Source organism: Oncorhynchus keta, chromosome 35 (genome assembly GCF_023373465.1).
Source record: "Oncorhynchus keta strain PuntledgeMale-10-30-2019 chromosome 35, Oket_V2, whole genome shotgun sequence".
Classification (NCBI taxonomy): domain Eukaryota; kingdom Metazoa; phylum Chordata; class Actinopteri; order Salmoniformes; family Salmonidae; genus Oncorhynchus; species Oncorhynchus keta.
This window is the reverse complement of record NC_068455.1, coordinates 35367099-35392588: the sequence shown is the minus strand read 5'-3', so window position 1 is coordinate 35392588 and position 25490 is coordinate 35367099. Positions and strand designations below refer to the sequence as shown.

Sequence of the window (25490 nt, the reverse complement as noted above, 5' to 3'; positions counted from 1 at the left end):
AACTCCCTGCCCCACAAAAGCATGCAAAAAAGTGAAGAGAAAAAAGTAGGCCATTACCACTAAGAATAATGCATGTTTTAGGCCTTGCCACAATGCATTGATATTCAAATTATTTTTACATACTAAAATATGTGAGAATAATGTGAGCATCACCTGACTAAATAAATTGGACGCAGACACAGCGATTTTTCCGTTGCATTAATCTCACTATTTGAATCTCACCTTCGCCGTTTTTAAAATGAGTAAGTGACAAAAAAAACTACGATTTTTTTAAATGGAAGGTTTTGTATGGAAAGCCAACAGATGGGGGCATTATGAGGATGACAACAACAGTAGCTTCAACAGTAGCTGCAAATTCAGGTTGGCTACTTCAAGCCCCTTGTATTGTTTAAAATTGTAGGTGGACCATGGAAAACAAAATGTATTTGTCATGTTATTTCATTATCCGATAATACTGTTAATAAGCCCACTTGGCTATGTAATTTGTGGTCATTATATCTAGAATAATTAATAGTTAGAGTTTTGGGTGTTGCGCAATAATCTATCCTACACAACTGTGCTCAGAAGACTGTCCAATCTGAGGTACAAAAACATGAACACATTACCTTGATGCGTTCTCTGGTAAATCTAACGAGACCCTGCTGGAAATCATGCAGACAACAGATGATCAACATCAATTCGCTAGGGATATTAGATCCAACGTGGCTCCAGGAACACCGGTGTAACGAATGAGACATTCCTTTTTTGCATCGCATGCGCTATCACAACAGCTGTTCATCATCGGAATATCAATCGAAAGATTCCTTCCTGGATCAGATGATGAGTGAAAATATCACAGCGTAACTATTCAGCTGGACACTAAATGCGCATCCACCAAATATTATGCAAAATTAGTGAAGAACCACATTAAAGTTATCAAGGTAATGTGACACTTCCGGATAGACATATTTGATTTTGCATTCACATATATTATTTTGGATTTCTGTGCCCATGAAAACTGTTTTCACCCAGTAACATAAGGAGACACTAATTGTTACATAGTTACACTGCATTTCTGAGATCTCTATTTAAATAAAAATAAATAAAAAAGTCCCAACCGCTAGATCCAGGATTCTTACAGGGTTGAAGTTCAATGTCTAACTTAACCGATTAACGCTAATGCTTAATATATGAGATAACGACAACTTACACTGCCATAAACGCAAGGACAAAGAAGCAATGTTTTAAGTCACGATTTTGGACAAATCTGTCGAGACACCAAACATGATAAAAGAGTTAAACAGGTTTTAAATCAACTCTTGAAATTGATTGAAAATAGCTATGATTCTCCATAATATCTTAATATAATGACATGGAAATCAATTGCAGATTATAATCAATGACCAAGTTGTTCAGTGTAGGAATTCCTCACTGGTACCCTCGTTTATAGAAAGACCTTTACGCAGAGCAGACACATAGCGTCAAACGCACACGTAAGCACATTCTGGTGCACTGGAACTAACTTTAAAAACATAACTGAGCCGACATTTTCTGGAAACGTTTACATTCAGACAAGGCAGATAGCCAAGCCAGAGGTATTGGCACACAGCATGAGGTTTTGCGGCGGTCATGTGAGGTCTACTGCGGTATGGATGGGATTTGTTTGTTGTTGCCATTTGCTCCCATTCAAATTAGCCCAGGTTATCTTGTTCAAGCTCATTCGTTCTCTTAAACTAAATACCATGAATGTTTTCTCATTAAGTAGTAATGTGGTTTGAAATGTCAAGATTCAACATAATTTGGCTGATATAGTTTTCAACAAACTGCATACCTCGTAGACAAGAGGAGGGGGTAGAGCAGAGGAGGGGGTAGAGAGGATAAGGGTGCTTAATGAGGTCTGTGGGGATAGAGTCCAGCTGGGCTCCCCTGAACCCCAACCTCCTTCCCTTGACAGAGAGGCACGTACCACCCGCTCACAAGCTCAGACAAAGATTAAAAAGACAAACACACACGCCGTAGCCCTCGCTAAGTAGGGCTGTCTCCAAGCAAAAGCCCCCCCTACCTATACATGATGTACTACTCTGTGTGGTGGTGAAAGGTCAGTCTGCTTTTAGTGAGTACATGCCTTATGCTAGCAGTAATCACTGTTTGGTTCCTGTATATTTAGAACTGGTTAGGAAGAAGCAGTGTGTTGGAGTATAGACTACTACAGCATATTGTATGTTATTAAAGCTCCACTCAGACCTCTTATTGAGGTTTCATGTTCAAGAATTGAGATGCATTACAGTAGCTATACCAGATATAATAGGACATAGAAGACGCTTAATAATCACCTCACTCTACACTCTATTTAGCTGCAATTGGTAAGCAGTGAATTTCATACTCAAAATGCTGCTCGCTTCAAGGGTGTGTGTGTGTGTATACGTGCTAGAGAACAAATGTATCATTCATTTGATAAGAGTGAACGAACACTGGCTAAATCATGAATGATAGCTTTCATTGTGACATGAGAAGTGGCTGATCAAGGAGCGACTAAAGCTCAAACTGTAACAATAGGTTACATTTCACTTTCAGTCAAATCATCCAGTTTCAATGTTCTCTATATCTTTCCAATCAAATGTCAAACATGTATGTACAATCTTCTCCATGAAAGCTAAATTGAGAAAATATAACTTGAAATGCAATTGAACTTTCACTGACTGTGGTAAATCAATTTCATATATTCAATGCCAACAAAGCATTCCCTGGCTGCACCTGTAGTATAGCACAGTATCAGCAACATTCCCTGGCTGAACCTTCCAGTATAGAACAGTATCAGCAGCATTCCCTGGCTGCACCTTCCAGTATAGAACAGTATCAGCAGCATTCCCTGGCTGCACCTTCCAGTATAGAACAGTATCAGCAGCATTCCCTGGCTGCACCTGCCAGTATAGAACAGTATCAGCAGCATTCCCTGGCTGCACCTTCCAGTATAGAACAGTATCAGCAGCATTCCCTGGCTGCACCTTCCAGTATAGCACAGTATCAGTAGCATTCCCTGGCTGCACCTGCAGTATAGAACAGTATCAGCAGCATTCCCTGGCTGCACCTGCAGTATAGAACAGTATCAGCAGCATTCCCTGGCTGCACCTTCCAGTATAGAACAGTATCAGCAGCATTCCATGGCTGCACCTTCCAGTATAGAACAGTATCAGCATCATTCCCTGGCTGCACCTTCCAGTATAGAACAGTATCAGCAGCATTCCCTGGCTGCACCTGCAGTATAGAACAGTATCAGCAGCATTCCCTGGCTGCACCTTCCAGTATAGAACAGTATCAGCAGCATTCCCTAGCTGCACCTTCCAGTATAGAACAGTATCAGCAGCATTCCTTGGCTGCACCTGCAGTATAGAACAGTATTAGCAGCATTCCATGGCTGCACCTGCAGTATAGCACAGTATCAGCAGCATTCCGTGGCTGCACCTTCCAGTATAGAACAGTATCAGCAGCATTCCCTGGCTGCACCTGCAGTATAGAACAGTATCAGCAGCATTCCCTGGCTGCACCTGCAGTATAGCACAGTATCAGCAGCATTCCCTGGCTGCACCTTCCAGTATAGAACAGTATCAGCAGCATTCCATGGCTGCACCTGCAGTATAGAACAGTATCAGCAACATTCTCTGGCTGCACCTGCAGTATAGAACAGTATCAGCAGCATTCCATGGCTGCCCCTTCCAGTATAGAACAGTATCAGCAGCATTCCATGGCTGCACCTGCAGTATAGAACAGTATCAGCAGCATTCCTTGGCTGCACCTGCAGTATAGAACAGTATTAGCAGCATTCCATGGCTGCACCTGCAGTATAGCACAGTATTAGCAGCATTCCATGGCTGCACCTTCCAGTATAGAACAGTATCAGCAGCATTCCTTGGCTGCACCTGCAGTATAGCACAGTATTAGCAGCATTCCATGGCTGCACCTGCAGTATAGCACAGTATCAGCAGCATTCCATGGCTGCACCTTCCAGTATAGAACAGTATCAGCAGCATTCCCTGGCTGCACCTGCAGTATAGAACAGTATCAGCAGCATTCCCTGGCTGCACCTTCCAGTATAGCACAGTATCAGCAGCATTCCCTGGCTGCACCTTCCAGTATAGAACAGTATCAGCAGCATTCCCTGGCTGCACCTTCCAGTATAGAACAGTATCAGCAGCATTCCCTGGCTGCACCTTCCAGTATAGAACAGTATCAGTAGCATTCCCTGGCTGCACCTTCCAGTATAGCACAGTATCAGCAGCATTCCCTGGCTGCACCTTCCAGTATAGCACCGTATCAGCAGCATTCCCTGGCTGCACCTGCAGTATAGCACAGTATCAGCAGCATTCCATGGCTGCACCTTCCAGGATAGCACAGTATCAAGCAGCATTCCCTGGCTGCACCTGCAGTATAGAACAGTATCAGCAGCATTCCCTGGCTGCACCTGCAGTATAGCACAGTATCAGCAGCATTCCCTGGCGTCACCTTCCAGTATAGCACAGTATCAGCAGCATTCCCTGGCTGCCCTTCAAGTATAGCACAATATCAGCAGCATTCCCTGGCTACAGCATTCCCTGGCTGCACCTTTCAGTATAGAACAGTATCAGCAGCATTCCCTGGCTGCACCTTCCAGTATAGCACAGTATCAGCAGCATTCCCTGGCTGCACCTTCCAGTATAGCACCGTATCAGCAGCATTCCCTGGCTGCACCTGCAGTATAGCACAGTATCAGCAGCATTCCCTGGCTGCACCTGCAGTATAGCACAGTATCAAGCAGCATTCCCTGGCTGCACCTGCAGTATAGAACAGTATCAGCAGCATTCCCTGGCTGCACCTGCAGTATAGAACAGTATCAGCAGCATTCCCTGGCTGCACCTGCAGTATAGCACAGTATCAGCAGCATTCCCTGGCTTCACCTTCCAGTATAGCACAGTATCAGCAGCATTCCCTGGCTGCCCTTCCAGTATAGCACAATATCAGCAGCATTCCCTGGCCGCACCTTCCAGTATAGCACAATATCAGCAACATTCCATGGCTGCACCTCCCAGTACAGCACAATATCAGCAGCATTTCCTGGCAGCACCTTTCAGTATAGCACAGTATCAGCAGCATTTCCTGGCAGCACCTTCCAGTACAGCACAGTATCAGCAGCATTTCCTGGCTGTACCTTCCAGTATAGCACAGTATCAGCAGCATTTCCTGGCAGCACCTTCCAGTATAGCACAGTATCAGCAGCATTTCCTGGCTGCACCTTCCAGTATAGCACAGTATCAGCAGCATTCCATGGCTGCCCCTTCCAGTATAGCACAGTATCAGCAGCATTCCCTGGCTGCACCTTCCAGTATAGAACAGTATCAGCAGCATTCCCTGGCTGCACCTTCCAGTATAGAACAGTATCAGCAGCATTCCCTGGCTGCACCTTCCAGTATAGAACAGTATCAGTAGCATTCCCTGGCTGCACCTTCCAGTATAGCACAGTATCAGCAGCATTCCCTGGCTGCACCTTCCAGTATAGCACCGTATCAGCAGCATTCCCTGGCTGCACCTGCAGTATAGCACAGTATCAGCAGCATTCCATGGCTGCACCTTCCAGGATAGCACAGTATCAAGCAGCATTCCCTGGCTGCACCTGCAGTATAGAACAGTATCAGCAGCATTCCCTGGCTGCACCTGCAGTATAGAACAGTATCAGCAGCATTCCCTGGCTGCACCTGCAGTATAGCACAGTATCAGCAGCATTCCCTGGCGTCACCTTCCAGTATAGCACAGTATCAGCAGCATTCCCTGGCTGCCCTTCAAGTATAGCACAATATCAGCAGCATTCCCTGGCTACAGCATTCCCTGGCTGCACCTTTCAGTATAGAACAGTATCAGCAGCATTCCCTGGCTGCACCTTCCAGTATAGCACAGTATCAGCAGCATTCCCTGGCTGCACCTTCCAGTATAGCACCGTATCAGCAGCATTCCCTGGCTGCACCTGCAGTATAGCACAGTATCAGCAGCATTCCCTGGCTGCACCTGCAGTATAGAACAGTATCAGCAGCATTCCCTGGCTGCACCTGCAGTATAGAACAGTATCAGCAGCATTCCCTGGCTGCACCTGCAGTATAGAACAGTATCAGCAGCATTCCCTGGCTGCACCTGCAGTATAGCACAGTATCAGCAGCATTCCCTGGCTTCACCTTCCAGTATAGCACAGTATCAGCAGCATTCCCTGGCTGCCCTTCCAGTATAGCACAATATCAGCAGCATTCCCTGGCCGCACCTTCCAGTATAGCACAATATCAGCAACATTCCATGGCTGCACCTCCCAGTACAGCACAATATCAGCAGCATTTCCTGGCAGCACCTTTCAGTATAGCACAGTATCAGCAGCATTTCCTGGCAGCACCTTCCAGTACAGCACAGTATCAGCAGCATTTCCTGGCTGTACCTTCCAGTATAGCACAGTATCAGCAGCATTTCCTGGCAGCACCTTCCAGTATAGCACAGTATCAGCAGCATTTCCTGGCTGCACCTTCCAGTATAGCACAGTATCAGCAGCATTTCCTGGCTGCACCTTCCAGCATAGCACAGTATCAGCAGCATTTCCTGGCTGCACCTTCCAGTATAGCACAGTATCAGCAGCATTCCCTGGCTTCACCTTCCAGTATAGCACAGTATCAGCAGCATTTCCTGGCAGCACCTTCCAGTATAGCACAGTATCAGCAGCATTTCCTGGCAGCACCTTCCAGTATAGCACAGTATCAGCAGCATTTCCTGGCTGCACCTTCCAGTATAGCACAGTATCAGCAGCATTTCCTGGCTGCACCTTCCAGTTTTGCACAGTATCAGCAGCATTTCCTGGCTGCACCTTCCAGTATAGCACAGTATCAGCAGCATTCCATAGTGATTCTATAGTCACAGTGGCATTAGCTGGTGTTTTCCAGAAGCACATGGAGTAGCCAGCCAAGCTCCTCCTGTTTCTTTTGCCGAACAAGCTCTACTTTCGTGGCCTCTGGTACATTCTAATGCTAGATTGTATTTTCAACCTGCAACTACCAGGAAATAACACTTTTACAGTGTTAGTTTCATCAGCTGTTGTACAATGAGATATAAAAACACAGGAAAACATTTATTCTGAATCCACAGGGCCTCTAAAGAATCCTGTAAGAGTCTGACTTCCACAGGTGTCAAGCTTCTTCTCAAGAGGCATTTTCTCAGCTATCAGAAATACAGGTATGATTGAAGAATTACGCAGGTGTTATCACAGGCTTTGCGACACAGAAAGTAGCAGTTGACTACTCAATTGTCAACATTGATTAAAATCAGTAGACCTACAGTAAATCCTATTTATTTTCTCATATTTTGGACCTGAATGAGGCTCTCTCCACCTAGCCTACCTATTGTTCCTGCAGTGAGGACTCACCATCTTCATACAATGTTTTCAAAATTATCTGCAGATAAATCGCAAAAGATCTAACAGTTCCATAAAAGCCTACCAGTTCCAAAAGAACAGCTCTCTTATCGATTTCATTTGGTAGGCTACTGACGAGTCACTCAAGTGAATCGAAAATACCTTTAAAACAGTATCAGCAGCATTCCCTATCTTTAAAAAAATTAACTTTTAAATCACCCCCTTTCCTCCCCAATTTCGTGGTATCCAAATTGGTAGTTACAGTCTTGTGCCTCTCCCGAGTCCATACCGCTGCTCCGGTATGGACTTGGGAGAGGCGAAGGTCTTGCGACCTCCGAAACACAACCCAGCCAAGCCACACTGCTTCTTGACACAATGCCCGCTTAACCTGGAAGCCAGCCCCACCCATGTGTCGGAGGAAACACTGTGCACCTGGCAACCGTGTCAGCGACCGCCCGCCACAGGAGTCACTAGTACACGATAGGACAAGAACATCCCTGCCGGCCAAACCTTCCCCAAACCCGGATGACGCTGGGCCAATTGCGCGCCACCTCATGGGTCTCCCGGTCGCGGCCGGCTGCGACAGAGCCTGGACTCGAACCAGGATCTCTAGTGGCACAGCGAACACTGCGATGCAGTGCCTTAGACCACTGCGCCACTTGGGCTCTTTAGTTGACGTGTCTTGATGTGTCTCGATGTGATATCATGGATATAGAACTAGATTGTATGATTCATGACTGGCAAAAGAAATGAGATTGACTTTAGCCAGTCAGGTCGACACATTTTATAAACTAGTCAAGCTGACTGTTCCTCACGCAAAGCACAGCAAATAGCCGATGTGTACCATTCCGTGGCTGCATATGAAACACGCCAGGGTCCAACGTTAACTGGCCCCGCCAAAAAATCTACTGGCCGAACATAATTTCTACTGGCCTGGACATGGTGAAGTTGTTAAATGCATTGGTCATGCAGGGCCTATACGTTGTCATGCTTTCTCTTAATATTCAGCTATTAATAGGCTACATTTGGTTATCATCATACGTATTAAAAAGCTGTGTAATATAATTTAGCAACGCAAGTCATTACTCTATTCTTTGGAGTTGCATTGAATTAATTGCATACATTTGTTTCTAAAGTACGTAATTAAGAAGATTTAAAAAATAGGACGCACCCATTTTAAGACAAACGTTTCAAAAGAGATGACATGGTTTAGCCAATACCAATGCTAGGCGTTTTTTTGTAGCTTTCCTTTTTGCAGACTATCAACCGTAACCAGCATATTGCTAGTATGTTCACTATTGAAGGTTTACTTTGGTAAAGAACTTTCCCTAAAATAGATAAGCTCAGAGAGTAGATATATACGGGCACTTCTTTTTGCTCTAGATAGCTCCTGTGTGAAGGCATCAACTGGTACTGCTCGAGAAGTTGTCTCGCGGGAGCGTGGAGGTGCGTGAAAGAACAGCCAATCATATGCTCAAATACAAATAGAGTGACAATTACGAGTGTAGTCGTCAATGGTTTTCAATGGTAGACTGCGACAGAGCTGGTAAAAGTTGGACTGGAATGCAAAAATTTACTGAAAAGTTACTGTCCCTATGTGAATGAAGAGATCCACTGGCCCAAAATGTTTTTACTGGCCTGGTAGGCCATAATCAATGTCGGACCCTGCACGCCAAACAAAATAAACCAATGTGTCAGATTGACTCATCGTTACCACATTATATGGGACGTGCAAATTCACGCGCTCTCCCTCCGTGTAGGAATTTGACTGCAACCACAGCGCACACCACACCCCCAGGTACCGAGAGGCGGGACAGACAGCAGACTGTCAAACCAGCAGTGTTACTACTTGATCCCTATATGACTACACAAAGCCAAAACCAACAACTAGACCTACTAGCTACCACTACCATGCACACCACAGTGATACTTGGCTGAGATATTTATGTGTGATACAGTAACCATCTTATTGTCTGGATGGAATACACCTAGTAGTGTGAAGCAGGGGTACTGGGGATAATATGCTGGGATATTAGGGATAATATATTGTCCATTAATCACCCATCAAGAAACCAATGGAGGGTACTGCCACCCTCATTGGATGTAGCCTATAGACAGCCTGCTTGCAGCAGTACCAAAGTAGACTGATAAGTGTTCCTCAGACATTACACTGGCACAGGCGGCATATACACGCCAATCTGATGAAAACCTCAGGTGGATTTGTTTGGAGAGCGCTAACGTTGCATTATGGTGTGCACAAATATGAAGTGTAGTACGATCATCTGAACCGGCCACGATAACGCTATAAAAAGGTGCATTTTGTACCATCAAAGTTAGTTGTGCTTGGGGGCTTTCTCAATACCGTAAAGGCTGCATTCTACTTTAAATCAGGAAAGAAGGGTGTGAGTAATGTGCACATCCTAAACTATCAAACAGATGTTGGGCCAATATTAAACACTATGAAAAAAAGAAATAAAGCTCGCAGACAGCATGTGCTGCTTCCAAGTGTTGCAGCTGCAACGTATTCTGTACTGTGGTGTAGGTTAAACAAAAGTACTTGGGAGCAGTATATACCATAGCCATGAACAGTTAATTATGCATTTAATAAGTCTATTATGAAGCAGACTAACTTGAGACTTGAGCCAAACAATTGCTGAACTAATATTGTGCAGCAGCACACCAATTGAGAAGAGACCCATAATGAAGAGACCCATCATGAAGAGACCCCAGAACCCAAGGTTCTTCTCTAATTGCTATAATAAAATGACCCTGCTTATCTTTTGGCCTGAGTAGAGTCAAGTTCTTCCAACCTGGTGAGACTCTAACCAAACTGACCCACACTCCTATGCAACGTAGAGGCCGAACTACTGTAGACTAGGTAAAACATTGCTGCTGTGCTCTCGAGTTAAAAAGTCATACTTTTTCCAAGGGTTGAAAGATTTTTAGGCCACCGTTAACCCACATGGCTCAATAACGGCTTAGTAAGTACAGGATCTGACAGCAGCTCATGAATGTAATCTAGCCTACATCAAAACAACATGTTAGAACAGCCTCTATGTCACAGGCAGCCGAGAGGGAGACCTGAAGGGCGGGGCACATTTGGCCTTGCACCATCTAGGTTCGTCAGTTGCAAGGTGTTTCCTCCGACACATTCCGGGGTTAAGCGAACAGTGTTAAGGGGAGGACCCATGTCTCGAACGGCACCTCTCCCGAGCCCATTGGGGAGTTCCAGCGATGACACGAGGTCATAACATCCAATTGGGTATCACGACAATGGGCAAAAAAAAAATACATGACTAATAAATGTAGCAAATATCTTACCCAAAGATATTGTGAACAAACATGTAACACCAGGCTTTGGAAAAAAATAAATAAACAATTCCCTCCTAAGTGCTTACATTTCCGAGATGTATACATATCTACTTCTGGATGTTTACTGTGAGGAAGCTGAAGTTGAGCCTTGTGAAAAGGCAAAGCAGCAAAGTGTAAAGGTCCGTTTAAAAATCAACCAGATTTGATTGACACCCCCGGACCAACTCATTGGAATGCCCCCGCCCTATGACCCAACTAGCTATTCAGTTCTGTAAAAATATTTCAAGGATAAATACACAACGCAGAGGACGAGAGGTCAATAGAGTACTAAAGGTCAAGAGTAGTAAAAGTCAATAGAGTAATAACGATCAATGGTGTTTTTTCTGTAATAAGGGATTAATGATCAATTGGTCAGAGACATGGGAAGCATTTCAGTCTGGGACTCATAGCGACATGGCAAATTCTCATTGGTTCAAATTGTTGAAACATTGTGCCGGAAATAGGATACTTGTTATTTGGCCATTGGCCCAGTTTTATTGCAAGGATTTCTAATTGGACAACCACAGGCTAGTGCTGGGTTATAAAACTACATCCTCTCCTTTCTTCTGTGGAGAGAATCACTGAGGACATGGGAGAATGAACATCTACCTCTCAGCATAACATCTATGATTTGTCCACTTTGAATAAACCTATTTTTCTCCCCCTGATTCGCTTTGGGGTCTGTGTTACTGAAGAGTAACATCAACTTGAACATCAACCACCAACAGTCCGATGTGGCCGCAATGAAGCGCAAAAAAGGGGGCAGTGCGTTTAGAGCTTTGATCAGCATGAAAATTCAAGCCTGATGCTACCTGAGCCCTACGTTAAAGACATTGTATGAGCCCAAGACCAAAACATAATAATAATTGTGCTGTTAATTGTAATTCTCTGAGGTCCCTCTTTGTGGCACCTGACCACACTACTGAACAGTAGTTCATGTGCGACAAAATGGGGGCCTGTAGGACCTGCCTTGTTGATAGTGTTGTTAAGAAGGCAGAGCAGTGCTTTATTGTGGACAGAATTCTCCCCATCTTAACTACTGTTGTATCAACATGTTTTGACCATGACAGTTTACAATCCATTGTTACTCCAAGTAGTTTATTCACCTCAACTTGCTCAATTTCCACATTATGTTTACATTACAAGATTTAGTTGAGGTTTAGGGTTTGTCCCAAATACAATGCTTTTAGTTTTTGAAATATTTAGGACTAACTTATTTCTTGCCACCCATTCTGAAACAAACTGCAGCTCTCTGTTAAGTGTTGCAGTGACTGCACTCGCTGACTTGTATAGTGACGAGTCATCCGCATACATAAGACACATTGGCTTTAATCAAAGCTAGTGGCATGTCACTAGTAAAGGTTGAAAAAAGCAAGGGGCCTAGAGAGCATTGGCTTTGTCCAACGAACCATGGTGGACTTTGTGCTTCCAAAAAGACACCACTACTATAATTTTCTATTACTTTTCAGAATATTTATCCACAAGGCACACATATCACTTCCTGTCTCTATTGTTGCTTTGTTCCTTCCTTGCTCTCAACAGTTAAATGAAGTGGTGTTGTCCTTTTTTTCATTATTGTAATTACATGGTTGAAAAATATCAGACTAGAATAAGATGTAGACTGCTTCTCGAGGATGGAATTTGGATCTGACTAAATAACTGCTATGTGCATTCAGACCATCGCACACACTCTCAAACTGCCCATGAGTTATTTTGGCTGCTGTATTTTACATTCAGCAAACAAGAGCAAGCTTGAATCCTCCTTTGAATATATATTTGTTTATTTTTTTATCAACTCAAAATAAAAAACGTCCGACAAACTATTCTAGTCTAGAATTTTTCTTGGGACTCCACAGGAGCAAAGGAGAGGCCAGTCGGGGGCAGGTGCATAATTGAGAACAGTGAAGACAGTAGTGACGGGGGGTAAAGAGCTATATGTCAAAATATTATTTTTAGACAATATTATAGCGATATTTGACTCAAAGTAACTTTGTCAACAAACAAAAAAAACTACTGTAGGCAGCGCTCGTCGGCTGTACCTGCGACAAAACTCTGGAACTCTTGTTCATCTATTTTTAAATACTGGGCCAACATGTTTTCTGCACTTATTACGTGAGGTTCCTGGAAATTCCCAGCCCTAAAAGACAGAGGCTATAAATTAGAAGCTACAAATAAGGATAATACTGCATTGAATTGATTACCTGCACTATGCAAGACAAAGGCTGAACCATTACCTTCAGATTAATTCCTCATACAGTGTATGCGTTTCCATCACGGGCCATCACTTGCTAGCATTGGCGCCTTTTCTTAATATTGTAATGACATTCTTGAATAATACTGTATATGGCCCATTTGGGACTAGAATAAGGTGCAGACAGCATTTGCTTCTCATCATGACTGAATAAATAACTGCTTTAGGCCATGCATTCAAGGCTACTTGTTGTTGGTCATAAATGTGACAGGATTTTCAGCAAAATAATAAGCAAGACGTTGATTTGACGAGGGAAAGATTCCAGGAAAATGGATGGGTGACCAGAGGTAGGCTATGACATGTTTGTACACTGAGTGTACACATATTAGGTACACCTGCTCTTTCCATGAGAGACTGACCAGGTGAAAGCCATGATCCCTTACTGATTTTACTTCTTAAATCCACTTCAATCAGTGTAGATGAAGAGGAGACAGATTAAAGAAGGATTTCTAAGAGTCGAGACAATTGAGACATGGATTGCATGTGTGCCACCCAGAGGGTGAATGGGCAAGACAATTTAAGTGCCTTTGAACAGGGTATGGTAGTAGGTGCCAGGCGCACCGGTTCGAGTGTGTCAAGAACTGCAACGCAGCTGGGGTTTTCACGCTCAACAGTTTCCCGTGTGTATAAAGAATGGTCCACCACCCAACTTGACAACTGTGGGAAGCATTGTAGTCAACATGGGTCAACATCACTGTGGAACGCTTGACACCTTGTAGAGTCCATGACACGATGAATTGAGGCTGTTCTGGGGGCAAAAGGGGGTCCAACTCAATATTAGGAAGGTGTTCCTATTGTTGTGTACACTCAGTGTGTGTGTGTGTGTGTGTGTGTGTGTGTGTGTGTGTGTGTGTGTGTGTGTGTGTGATATATATATATCAATCTTGAACAGGATTATCTATTTTGGTTGCATTTTTAATGGTATTTGATGGCAAGAGAGTGATGTTCATTCATATTAATCCATCATGGAGATACTGTATATCAGGCCTATTATTACGGTAGCATAGGCTGTGGCTACTGCACAAGACATTTTTTTACCAACTGATGAGATGATACATGCATTGTGAACTCCATACCGAACTGTGCTCCATACCGAGATGCGCTGTCGGTCTACACCCCAATCCCCACGGGCCACCAACTTGCGAACACCACCTCACTCTGTGGTGATTGGCTTGTGATATGTTAGTGTCAAAGGAGGCCGAACCAACGAGAACAGCAGATTCTCCGGAAGAATTTCAACCAATAGCCCCCACACTCCCGACAAGAGTATAGCAGAATGCCCATTCACAGGGATTTGAAGTCAAAGGCACTCACACATTCAGAATAGGTTATTTGTGGGTGCATTGTAGATATGAAACAATAGCTAAAGATGCACTACGGAGAAATATCTAATAGTTCGCCTAAGCTCAGTTTGTGACACAAAACAAGTAAGTAGTGTAGAGAATCATTGTACCATCTGAACCGCGTTGAAATATATTTTCCATAACCAAACATTTTGTATTTACAGCTGTTTGAAGCTGGTGTACAAAACCAAAAGTAAAAGACAGAAAAACAAAATGGGAAGCATAGAAATAGCTCACATGAGAATGGCAGATCAATAACACACATTTCCATGTGCATTTGGTCGGGTCGCCCAAAAAGCTACATATTAAAGCTTTAAAACTCCTGCACACTGAGCACGCAAAGTATTTTTTTATGATGCTTTGGTTTCGGCCTCTCGACTGTCTTCAGAGCCTCAGAGGTCGAAAGGGCGAAATGTTAGCAAAAAGTGATCATTTGCTAGAGTAGTATGTAGGAATCTCATGGAATTTGAGCCAGTGGTCGCGTGACTCCTGACAAAAGACTACTATCCCTGAACATCAAGCCATGCCAGCCTCTGACAACTTCAAAACTACACACTATACTAACCAACATGTTTCATCTGTCAGTGATAAATCTTCACCTTCTTCTGCAGTGTTGTCCTAATGTCAACTGTGACTCTCCAGTGCATGGTGTCTAACAGCTACTTCGCATTAGTATAAAACATTTAAAAAGGAGATACTATTCTAAGTCCACCTTGGCCGAATACTCTCATAAGAATGGTGGGAACAGTCAGCTTAACTCAGGCAGCCACAGAACATTAATTAACCTACACTATGGACTGAACACGGATTACCAACTTTCCAAGTTCAAACAACAGCTAGGTTTATTCAACTCAGTCCTAATTCAGTCAGAACTGACCACGTATGAAGCCAGAGAAAAGAGAAAGCGTTGCTTGGGTACTGAACAAGACCCAGGAAGCCAAAAGCTCTGCAGCCAGCCCCATCTCCCTCTGTGAAGGAGCCATTTGAGTCTCATTGATTTGGCTTCTTCCATGTTCCTTGTTTGAAACAGCCCATCTCCTACCTAAGCTGGTTAGGGGTTCCCTTATCTCTCTGTTACTCTCTGCACCCCATCCTCCTGCTTCACTTTCAGTGCTTTGGGAGAGCTGCTGAGGGAAGGGGAAACAGGAGTTATTCACAGGCAACACAGGCAAAGCAATACCAAGATTACACTAATTCGTACAGATTTAGAAACACAAACACATTGAATGACCATCCATAAATGGGTTAGTTTTGCACTTTATTGTGGTGCACTTTATTTTGTTATCTGCAACAAAGTGGGAGGAGCCGGTCATAGAGCCCGAGAAAGATTTGCGAGAGGCGGGCCTATAGCAGAAAGACAAAGACCATATGCGCTAAGATTATTTTAGTGATAGAATGTATTTGTAATACTGGTCTATGCCCCACAAAAGTATTATGACTGTTTAAGTGTAGCTAACCAGGAAATGATTGATTAGGATGGGTTGAAGTATTTACTATACTATGAAGTATTTTAGTTCAACGTTTAAGCCAGCAGTGATTTAATTGCACTGTGAAAGTATCGGAGCTGATAAAGTACACATCCCTGAAATTGGAACCAATGCTAAAAATAATGCATATTTTGTGTTGTGCTATATTTCCAAAGCTGATGTTGTTAGTAATGCATTTCTCCTGCATTTTCATAGCCACACACTATTTGTGTTTGGTGGAATTTGGGGGAGAGCTCTGCAGTAGTTGATGGGCTCACATCATCACAGGCACTAACTACACAGATGAGCTATCAAATTATGTTTGTGAGTGAGCTGGCAACAATCTTTTGACAACTAAAAATACTCCTCTATACAGGCTGCCTATGTGATCTGGACAAAAATAAATAGCTTATTATTATTATTATTCATAAACCTAGTCTGTAAATGTTTTCCTCTTATTGAATTAACTGTGTTATAGCTAATTAGACTGCATGCTGAGCCGAGTAGACTCAGTACAATCATTGGGCCACAATGCACAGGGGTGGACTGGCAAGGCCTGTAAAAGTATAAAAACAGCAGCTGAAAGATTCAGAGAAAATCTACACGAGGAGAATAATGTGATACCAAACATACACACCCTCTTCATAACTTTTGGTGGTTATGACATTTTCAAATCAAATAGAAGCAGCTTATCTGCATCATCTTAAAATAGGCGTCCACTAGAGTTTCAACCCATTGCTACTCGTCCGCATAAGGCACCGTCATACCAGTATGGAAAGGAAACACGAGGACTTATACCATAAAAGGTGGACGCATGTGATCCTAGAGAAATAAGGCTGTGATTTAGGCCTATTGAAGCGGTCACCAGTCCTAGCATTGATTTGTGCTTCTTACTTTGTCTAGGCCTACAAATGTGAAGTTGAAGAAGTACTCAAACAGCATAAGTTACTATATAGCATAGTGGCAAAAATAAGAACTCTTCTATTTGTGGCGAACATGAGTTGGAGTTTAAGTTGCCAACAACACCCGACAGTAGCACCCTATTATAATTATGTGTACAGATAGTGTTCTCAGTTGCAGTGAAAAATGGCATTGGGCCACAGGACAACTGTAATAACTTCTCCATTACCAACCAAAAATAGTTGCTTATCTACGTAGATACTGGTACTAGTTACTTCAAATGGCATGATCAACATTGCGGCACATTCTTTAGTGGCACTTTCAAATTATGCATTTTATCAGTCCTAGTTATCAGCATGTTTGCCAGTGTTTAGGACAGTAGTTTATGACCCATTTTGAAATTAGCGTTATCACATACAAATGACAGAATTTATCAGTCCGACAAAAAGGTGCTTCAGTTAGGAAAAAAGGTTTAAAATACGAAATGTGCTTCTTTGGCTGAAAGACTACGCCCATAGCTTGCCCATGTTGCTGCACAACAATTTAAGTCAATAAGTCAGTGTTTTAGTCAAAGTATGATATATTTGGGCTTGAAGTTGGAAATTCAGATATTTTCCATGTCAATGGCGTGTTTCATCTATGAAATGACATGCTAATACTTTTCCATCTACGTTCATTTTCAGAGCTGGGTTTTATTTGAATATTACCACCCTCCAGCATGGTATTGTTTATTAATCAGAAACAACTGCAAAGTTCTACCTCTTCACGAATGGGGATTGAGCTGAGCCAAACAGCTTTTCGCCATAGCCTGCCTACACATAGAATTTTCTCCATGGCTCAGGTGACTAACTTTTTCACCAACAAATTATCATAATCCATTGGATAATTTGTCAAGTTATTTTTTTTTTAATAGCTAGTGTATATATATATATATATTTTTTTTTAAAGACAATTTCATAAATGGTAAAATTGTGTATGATATGATTGCATTTTTGAACCACGCAACCACCAAGATGAATGGTTTGACCATACTCCACTGCTTTGATTGGTGCAGCTAGAAACCACAAGTTTTTATCCTATAACAAAAAGGAACCCGGGAAAGAAAATTCCACTATCATGTTTATCTATTTTGTTGTGCTGTTGTTACATTTGTATTGGTATTGTCTTGTTTCGTGTCTGACATGCTCAGGGTGTTGTTACACATCATTTACGGCATGCATCATGAGCAAAGTCATTGTAGTCCATCATTTCACTTCCACTAGCTGTGAGAACCATGGCATGAGCACAGGCTGACTTGGTATTGCTGTAGCGCAGCTGAATAGCCTGCCAACATCCTACCAAAGGTTGCACTGTGTCCATTATAATGCTGTAAAAAATGCATCTAGTCCAAACCGTTCAGTAGTTACGGTATTCATATTACCAAACCGTTCAGTAGGTATCCTACTCATTACCAAACCGTTCAGTAGATATCCTACTCATTACCAAACCGTTCAGTAGCTAGGCTATTCATATTACCAAACCGTTCAGTAGATAGGCTATTCATATTACCAAACCGTTCAGTAGTTAGGCTATTCATATTACCAAACCGTTCACTCAATAGCCTTGGTTTTTCTAATGACTGCCTCGCCTGGTTTACCAACTACATTGCAGACAGAGTTCAGAGTGTCAAATCGGAGGGCATGTCGTCCAGACCTCTGGCAGTCTATGGGGGTACCACAGGGTTCAATTCTCGGGCCAACTCTTTTCTCTGTATATATCAATGATGTCACTCTTGCTGCGGGCAATTCCCTGATCCACCTCTACGCAGACGACACCATTCTTTATACTCCTGGCCCTTCCTTGGACACTGTGCTAACTAACCTCCAAATGAGCCTCAGTGCCATACAACACTCCTTCCGTGGCCTCCAACTGCTCTTAAACGCTAGTAAAAACCTAAATGCATGCTTTTCAACCGTTCGATGCCCGCACCCGCCCGACTAGCATCACCACTCTGGACTAGAGGTCGACCGATTAATCGGAATGGCTGATTAATTAGGGCCGATTTCAAGTTTTCATAACCATTGGAAATCGGTATTTTTGGACAACGATTTGGCCGTTTTTTTTTACAACTTTATTTAATCTTTATGTAACTAGGCAAGTCATTAAGAACACATTCTTATTTTCAATGACGGCCTAGGAACGGCGGGTTAACTGCCTTGTTCAGGGACAGAACGACAGATTTTTACCTTGCCAGCTCGGGGATTCAATCTTGCAACCTTACAGTTAACTAGTCCAACGCTCTAACCACCTGCCTCTCACTGCACTCCACGAGGAGCATGCCTGTTACGCGAATGCAGTAAGCCATGGTAAGTTGCTAGCTAGCATTAAACCTGTCTTATAAAAAAACAATCAATCAATCAAAATCACTAGTTAACTACACATGGTTGATGATATTACTAGTTTATCTAGCATGTCCTGCGTTGCATATAATCGATGTGGTGCGTATTTGCGAAAAAGGACTGTCCTTGCTCCAATGTTTACCTAAACATAAACATCAATGCCTTTCTTAAAATCAATACACAGAAGTATATATTTTTAAACCTGCATATTTAGCTAAAGGAAATCCAGGTTAGCAGGCAATATTAACCAGGTGAAATTGTGTCACTTCTCTTGCATTCATTGCACGCAGAGTCAGGGTATATGCAACAGTTTGGGCCACCTAATTTGCAAGAATTTTACATAATTATTACATAACCCTGAAGGTTGTGCAATGTAACAGGAATATTTAGACGTATGGATGCCACCAGTTAGATAAAATAAGGAAAGGTTCCGTATTTCACTGAAAGAATAAACGTCTTGTTTTCGAGATGATAGTTTCCGGATTCTACCATATTACTGACCTAAGGCTCGTATTTCTGTGTGTTATTATGTTATAATTAAGTCTGATTTGATAGAGCAGTCTGACTGAGCGATGGTAGGCACCAGCAGGCTCCTAAGCATTCATTCAAACAGCACGTTCGTGCGTTTTTTCAGCAGCCCTTCCCTGTGCTTCAAGCACAGCCCTGTTTATGACTTCAAGCCCATCAACTCCCGAGATTAGGCTGATGTAACCGATGTGAAATGGCTAGCTAGTTAGCGGGGTGTGCGCTAATCGCATTTCAAACGTCACTCACTCTGAGACTTGGAGTAGTTATTCCCCTTGCTCTGCATGGGTAACGCTGCTTCGAGCCCAGGTAGGGGCGAGGAGAGGGACAGAAGCTATACTGTTACACTGGCAATACTAAAGTGCCTATAAGAACATCCAATAGTCAAAGGTATATGAAATACAATGGTATAGAGGGAAATAGTCCTATAATAACTACAACCTAAAACTTCTTACCTGGGAATATTGAAGACTCATGTTAAAAGGAACCACCAGCTTTCATATGTTCTCATGTTCTGAGCAAGGAACTTAAATGTTAGCTTTCTTACATGGCACATATTGCACTTTTACTTTCTTCTCCAACACTGTTTTTGCATTATTTAAACCAAATTGAACATGTCTTATTATTTATTTGAGGTCAAATTGATTTTATTGATGGATTATATTAAGTTAAAATAAGGGTTCATTCAGTATTGTTGTAAGTGTCATTATTACAAATAAATAAATTTGCTTGTTTGGTCCTCCAATAATCGGTATCAGCGTTGAAAAATCATAATTGGTCTACCTTTACCCTGGACGGTTCCGACCAAGAATATGTGGACAACTATAAATACCTAGGTGTCTGGCTAGACTGTAAACTCTCCGTTCACACTCACATTATACATCTCCAATCCAAAATCAAATCTAGAATTGGCTTTCTATTTCACAACAAAGCCTCCTTCACTCACGCCGCCAAACGTACCCTAATAAAACTGACTATCCTACCGATCCTCGACTTCGGCGACGTCATCTACAAAATAGCTTCCAATACTCTACTCAGCAAACTGGATGCAGTCTATCACAGTGCCATCCGTTTTGTAACCAAATCATCTTATACCACCCACCACTGCGACCTGTATGCTCTAGTCGGCTGGCCCTCGCTACATATTCGTCTCCAGAACCACTGGCTCCAGGTCATCTATAGTTCTATGCTATGCTCCGCCTTATCTCAGTTCACTGGTCACGATAACAACATCCATCTGTAGCACACGTTCCAGCAGGTATATCTCACCGATCATCCCCAAAGCAAACGCCTCATTTGGCCACCTTTCCTTCCAGTTCTCTGCTGCCAGTGACTGGAACGAATTGCAAAAATCGATGAAGCTGGAGACTTATATTTCCCTAAATAATTTTAAACATAAACTATCTGAGCAGCTAACCGATCGCTACAGCTGTACATAGTCCACCTGTAAATAGCCCACCCAATCTACCTACCTCATCCCAATACTGTTTTTATTTTATTTACTTTTCTGCTCTTTTGCACACCAGTATCACTACTTGCACGTCATCATCTGCTCATTTATCACTCCAGGGCCGATCTGCTAAATTGTAATTATTCGCTCCTATGGCCTATTTATTGCCTTTATCTCCTCATGCCTTTTGCACACACTGTATATAGACTTTCTTTTTTCTACTGTGTCATTGACTTGTTTATTGTGTTATTGGCTCGTTTATTGTTTACTCCATGTTTAACTCGGTGTCACACCGCTTTGCTATATCTTGGCTAGGCCGCAGTTGCAAATGATAACTTGTTCTCAACTAGCCTTCCTAGTTAAATGAAGGGGAAATAAAAATTAAAATTCATATTAACAAACCGTTCAGTAGTTAGGCTATTCATATTACCGGAGCTTAATCTTATTCTTTCTATATCTATGGTGGATTCGCTGTCGCAATTTATGGAAGATTACAAAACTTGAGAAAACAATAGATTGCAAAGTCAAAGATACCCAATTCGTTAATATGTATTAGCAGCCTGTGTAATTCTTCAGAGGCAGAACCTAAACAAGTATTTCTCAAGCTCAGGAATTACATCGAAATAGGGGCAGGGGGCATTGCCCACTGGTGGGGCCTTTAATGTAGTATCTTCATATGTTTTGGTTAGAGTGAATAGAAGGATGCTGGCTGACATTTGTATACCTTCCAGAGATAGAATTTAATCAATCTATGCAATTGAACCAAATAGTGCATTGCAAGAACATGTCAGACTGACTAGGAGGTAAGTTAGTTCAAGTAACAAGGGTTATTTGAACCCCATTCATTGTACGGCTGGGAGATGGACTCTCTGTCCACGATCACTCCAACTCTTTAGTTTAATTTCTACATACTTACTTTTATAGCTTTTATTGCAGACTTGGTAATATTGGTCATTTTCGCCTTGGAGATTGGAGGTTTGTACTCGTTCAACGAGAAGAGCTGAAAGACAAAAAGTGAAGGAAACAAACCGTTCAAACACATTTTAATATAAAAGTGTTAAATAAGACAAGAAACATTACTCAGGACTAAGACTTAAAAGGAGGCTAAGACTTGAGGCTAAGACTTAAGAGGAATGGCAAACATTTAGTTTGTACAGTAGGCTACATAGGCCAGGGAAAGGGTGTCGTCAAAAAAGTGTTTAAAGACACTTGGGGCTGTCTTTATTATGCACACAAATAATATTCAAGCAATAGCCTCCAGTGAAATACTATTAGCTGAAAAAGTAGTGCGTGTATTGGGCATGATGCTGGTGTTTTAATTCGCTGTATGTTGTCGATGTTATCTGATTTTATGGTTCATGTTATGTAATTCTATACAGGCACACCGTGTTGTGGCCTCATTCCCTTTTTTCTTACTCGTTTCGTCATGCATTATTACTACAGAGATCATAACTAGATGTGTGAATGAATGCATATCACCTCCTAATGACTATGGAGACTCAATTTTGCGAATATTTACTGTCACCGTTTGGCTTCAGCAACAACCGGGCCACACAGAATGCTTTTGACATTTGGCAAACGAACTGAAGAACAGACCCAGTTGCAAAGTCTGGCACATTTCTACCAACCTTCGTTATTTTGGAAGATAGAAATCAGCTAGCTAAACTAACCAACCGATCAGTAAACCCGTCCTGCCCTTGCTAACTGAAGTGAGACGAATGACTCGACCAGTGTGACTTGGCTGAAAACTACTGGGCCCCCCCAAATTATTCAGAACAAAACACAATAGCTTGTTAGCATGGTATTTTGGTTACCTGCAAAGTGATACAGCATCAGTGATTGTTTTACTGCATAATTTGCTAACTAACTGGAATCATTGCACCGGCCGCCACGCGAAAACAGCTAACTGTCTCACGTTTACCAGGCCTTGCTCCCTAGCTATTGTCTTGCTAACATTGTTAGCTAGCTAGCCAGCTAACCTTTACAGTTGACTGAGTTAAGAAAATAGCTAAGTAAATTAGGGTGACGTAGATGGCGACAGGGGTTGTTTTGATTTTGAAGTTCAATTGAGTTAGCCTACAGTAATCTAAATTAGCTAGCTAGTTAAACATTATTAGCGCGCTCTACCAGATGGAAATCTAACTAGCTACAGTTCACCGAGTTTAACCCAGTATTGCTGACCAAATGACGGTATAGTAGCGCTTACATTGAAAAGGACTAACTGGGTGGATCAATATTCATGGTGGAAGCAAACCGTGTCTACTGAAAGGATGCGGCCTTGTGTCTAGCTGCCCTTCTCCTCCTTTCTGCTTTACGCTAGCTAACGTTTAATCATACATTTCACTAACATTACAGTCACTTGCATTGAAACGTGGGGGATAAATCATACAAACCTCGCCGTTGAATGCTTTGACAGCCTCCATGGTGTTGTATTTGAGTCTCGTTGTAAGCTGTAAAATGTTTATATTGTTCTTCTCGACAACCGGTTTGATGCATGCTCTACGTTAGCTTGGTGAGATGGAGAAGATTGCCAATATGGCGCACAACCTCAATGAAATCCGAACAGCAGCACAGAGACCAGCGAACCCAAGTGTCACACACTTGTATTGCAGGTCCAATGAAAGTAGTTAACTGGCGACGACTCGTGGTCAAAAGACGCTCTAACACCCCCGATGGATTATTTTTTAAATCATGTCTGAAGAAAAAAAAAATGCTGATATTTATAATGCAGAGCATTTGAACTCTTTATTACTCTTTCGATACAGTCACGTAATGAAAATGTACCAATTAAAATACAATAGAACTGTACACACTTTATACCTATGTACAATGACTTTATTTACAATGCTAAAACAACAAAATATTTTCCACAGCTAAATCATATAAATTACAATTCAGGATTCATTGTTGCTGGCACAAAATGGAATGCTTACATAACGTCTCCATGAAAGTATCAGGACCTGAATGTAACAGCTATCACATACAGCAATGTTGAATGATCAAATGTCTCTAGGAAAACCACAAAGATATCATGATCAAAATATAACCAAGATAACAGTCACAGAAGTTTGTATCAAAAGCTTACGTACTGTACATTTCAAGGCAGTGCAAGTCTGTTGAACTGTTTGTAAAACTATTAGAAAATAAACCCTTGTCCTATAGGCAACCGAACATGTTGCAAAATAACAAACACTTATCGAAATTAGCTTTCAGAGATGGACACATCTACCCAATGTTCCATCACTCACTACTTGAGATAACACAAATGCAAGCAAACACTGTATATATCACAACAGACGAAAACGTAAATTGTTACATCTCTAAACCTAAAAAGATAAATGACAACAAACTATATAAAACCATATAATGTCATACAATCAACAATACAATGTTTGCATCAACTCCAACTTTAAAAAATACATTTTCCTCTTATGATTCCACTTAGTGGAGAGTCAACACATGAGCTGCTTCCAATCATATGTAGTTAGATAAAAATGCGGCCTGTGTCAACCTGGACATGGTGGTAGGAGTAATAGTAAACGTAAATCATAGAAAATGTAAATCTGTCTTCCTTCATTTAGTATGATATGTATTAATTTGTGGCTGCCAATCAATTTCGGATGATATGCCATGAATTACAATTCATATGATATGTTACGAATTGCAATTCGTTAGGTTAGCTAGGTGGCTAATGCTAGCTAGGCTAAGGGTTTAAGGTTAGGAGTTAAGTTAAAGGGTTAGCTAACATGTTTAGTAGTTGCAAAGTAGCAAGTAGTTAAAGTTACTAATTAGCTAAAATGCAAAAGTTGCCTTTGGTGTGATTTGAAGACGTAACCTTTGGGTTGTTAGACGTTCGCGTTATACACCCACTCATCCATGATCCACCCCGACAAACCACCTTCTTTGTTTTGTTTTAAGTAATCTTCTATCTTATGTACCAAACGTAACATATCATGCTAATTTCAGCATCCTGGATTTATGTTTACTATGAGACCAGGCTGCCTGTGAACAACTCTTAGTGCTACTGGGTTATGGGTAGACATTAACGGCAGTGAGTCTTAAACATTCTGAGTAAAAGTTACCCATAGGCACATGAACGCAATCTGCTCATCCATCCCAAATCTTAACCATAAGCATTAGTGGGGTAAACTCAACACGGACCTTAGATCAGTGTTTAGGGAGGGGCAACTTCATCCTACTCCATTATAAACTGGTCTCTACAAAGGGGACAGCAATGGCATTGGCTGCTGCTGCGGAGGGCTCTACCTCTGCTGCCACCTGGTGTCCATGCTTGAGACAGATCTCCTGGAGCAGAGGCGTGTTGACTTTTTTCCATTCCCTGAATCTGGAGGGGGTGGGTTCTGACAGCACCTGCTCAATGGTCAACAGGTCTGCCTCCTTTGCCTAAATCAAAGGGGAAGAACGAAAGAGTGTAA

The 25490-nt window shown here is 42.1% G+C and overlaps 2 protein-coding genes and 1 long non-coding RNA gene across 7 annotated transcripts in view; all 3 read right to left on the bottom strand.

Annotated features, from left to right (window-relative positions):
- Window positions 1-23641, bottom strand: part of LOC118368435 (SR-related and CTD-associated factor 8-like) — a 43852-nt gene extending 20211 nt beyond the window's left edge. Inside the window, exons 1-3 of one of the 3 annotated variants that reach the window (XM_035752525.2) lie at window positions 23448-23639; window positions 21971-22054; window positions 15378-15462 (exon numbers count right to left, since the gene is read on the bottom strand). Coding sequence is in view for 1 of the 3 variants with exons in the window: in XM_035752524.2 (XP_035608417.1) it covers window positions 21971-22054; window positions 23448-23477 (114 nt within the window). In the remaining 2 variants the exon portion in view is untranslated. Of the gene's footprint in view, window positions 1-15377; window positions 15463-21970; window positions 22055-23447 lie in introns of those variants that run through there. The other 2 variants (XM_035752524.2, XM_035752526.2) reach the window with 2 other exon arrangements.
- LOC127915959 (uncharacterized) lies at window positions 6262-6944 on the bottom strand. The gene is made up of 3 exons (XR_008093136.1): window positions 6848-6944; window positions 6722-6805; window positions 6262-6553 (listed from the first exon to the last, which is right to left on the bottom strand). It is a non-coding gene; the product is annotated as an uncharacterized LOC127915959 (long non-coding RNA).
- A 132-nt stretch (window positions 23642-23773) lies between the features above and the next one.
- Window positions 23774-25490, bottom strand: part of LOC118368436 (connector enhancer of kinase suppressor of ras 3-like) — a 73918-nt gene continuing 72201 nt past the window's right edge. For all 3 annotated transcript variants that reach the window (XM_035752527.2, XM_035752528.2, XM_035752530.2), the window contains one exon: window positions 23774-25458. In XM_035752527.2, the coding sequence (XP_035608420.1) occupies window positions 25258-25458 (201 nt within the window). In that variant the 3' untranslated portion in view covers window positions 23774-25257. The remainder of the gene's footprint in view (window positions 25459-25490) is intronic.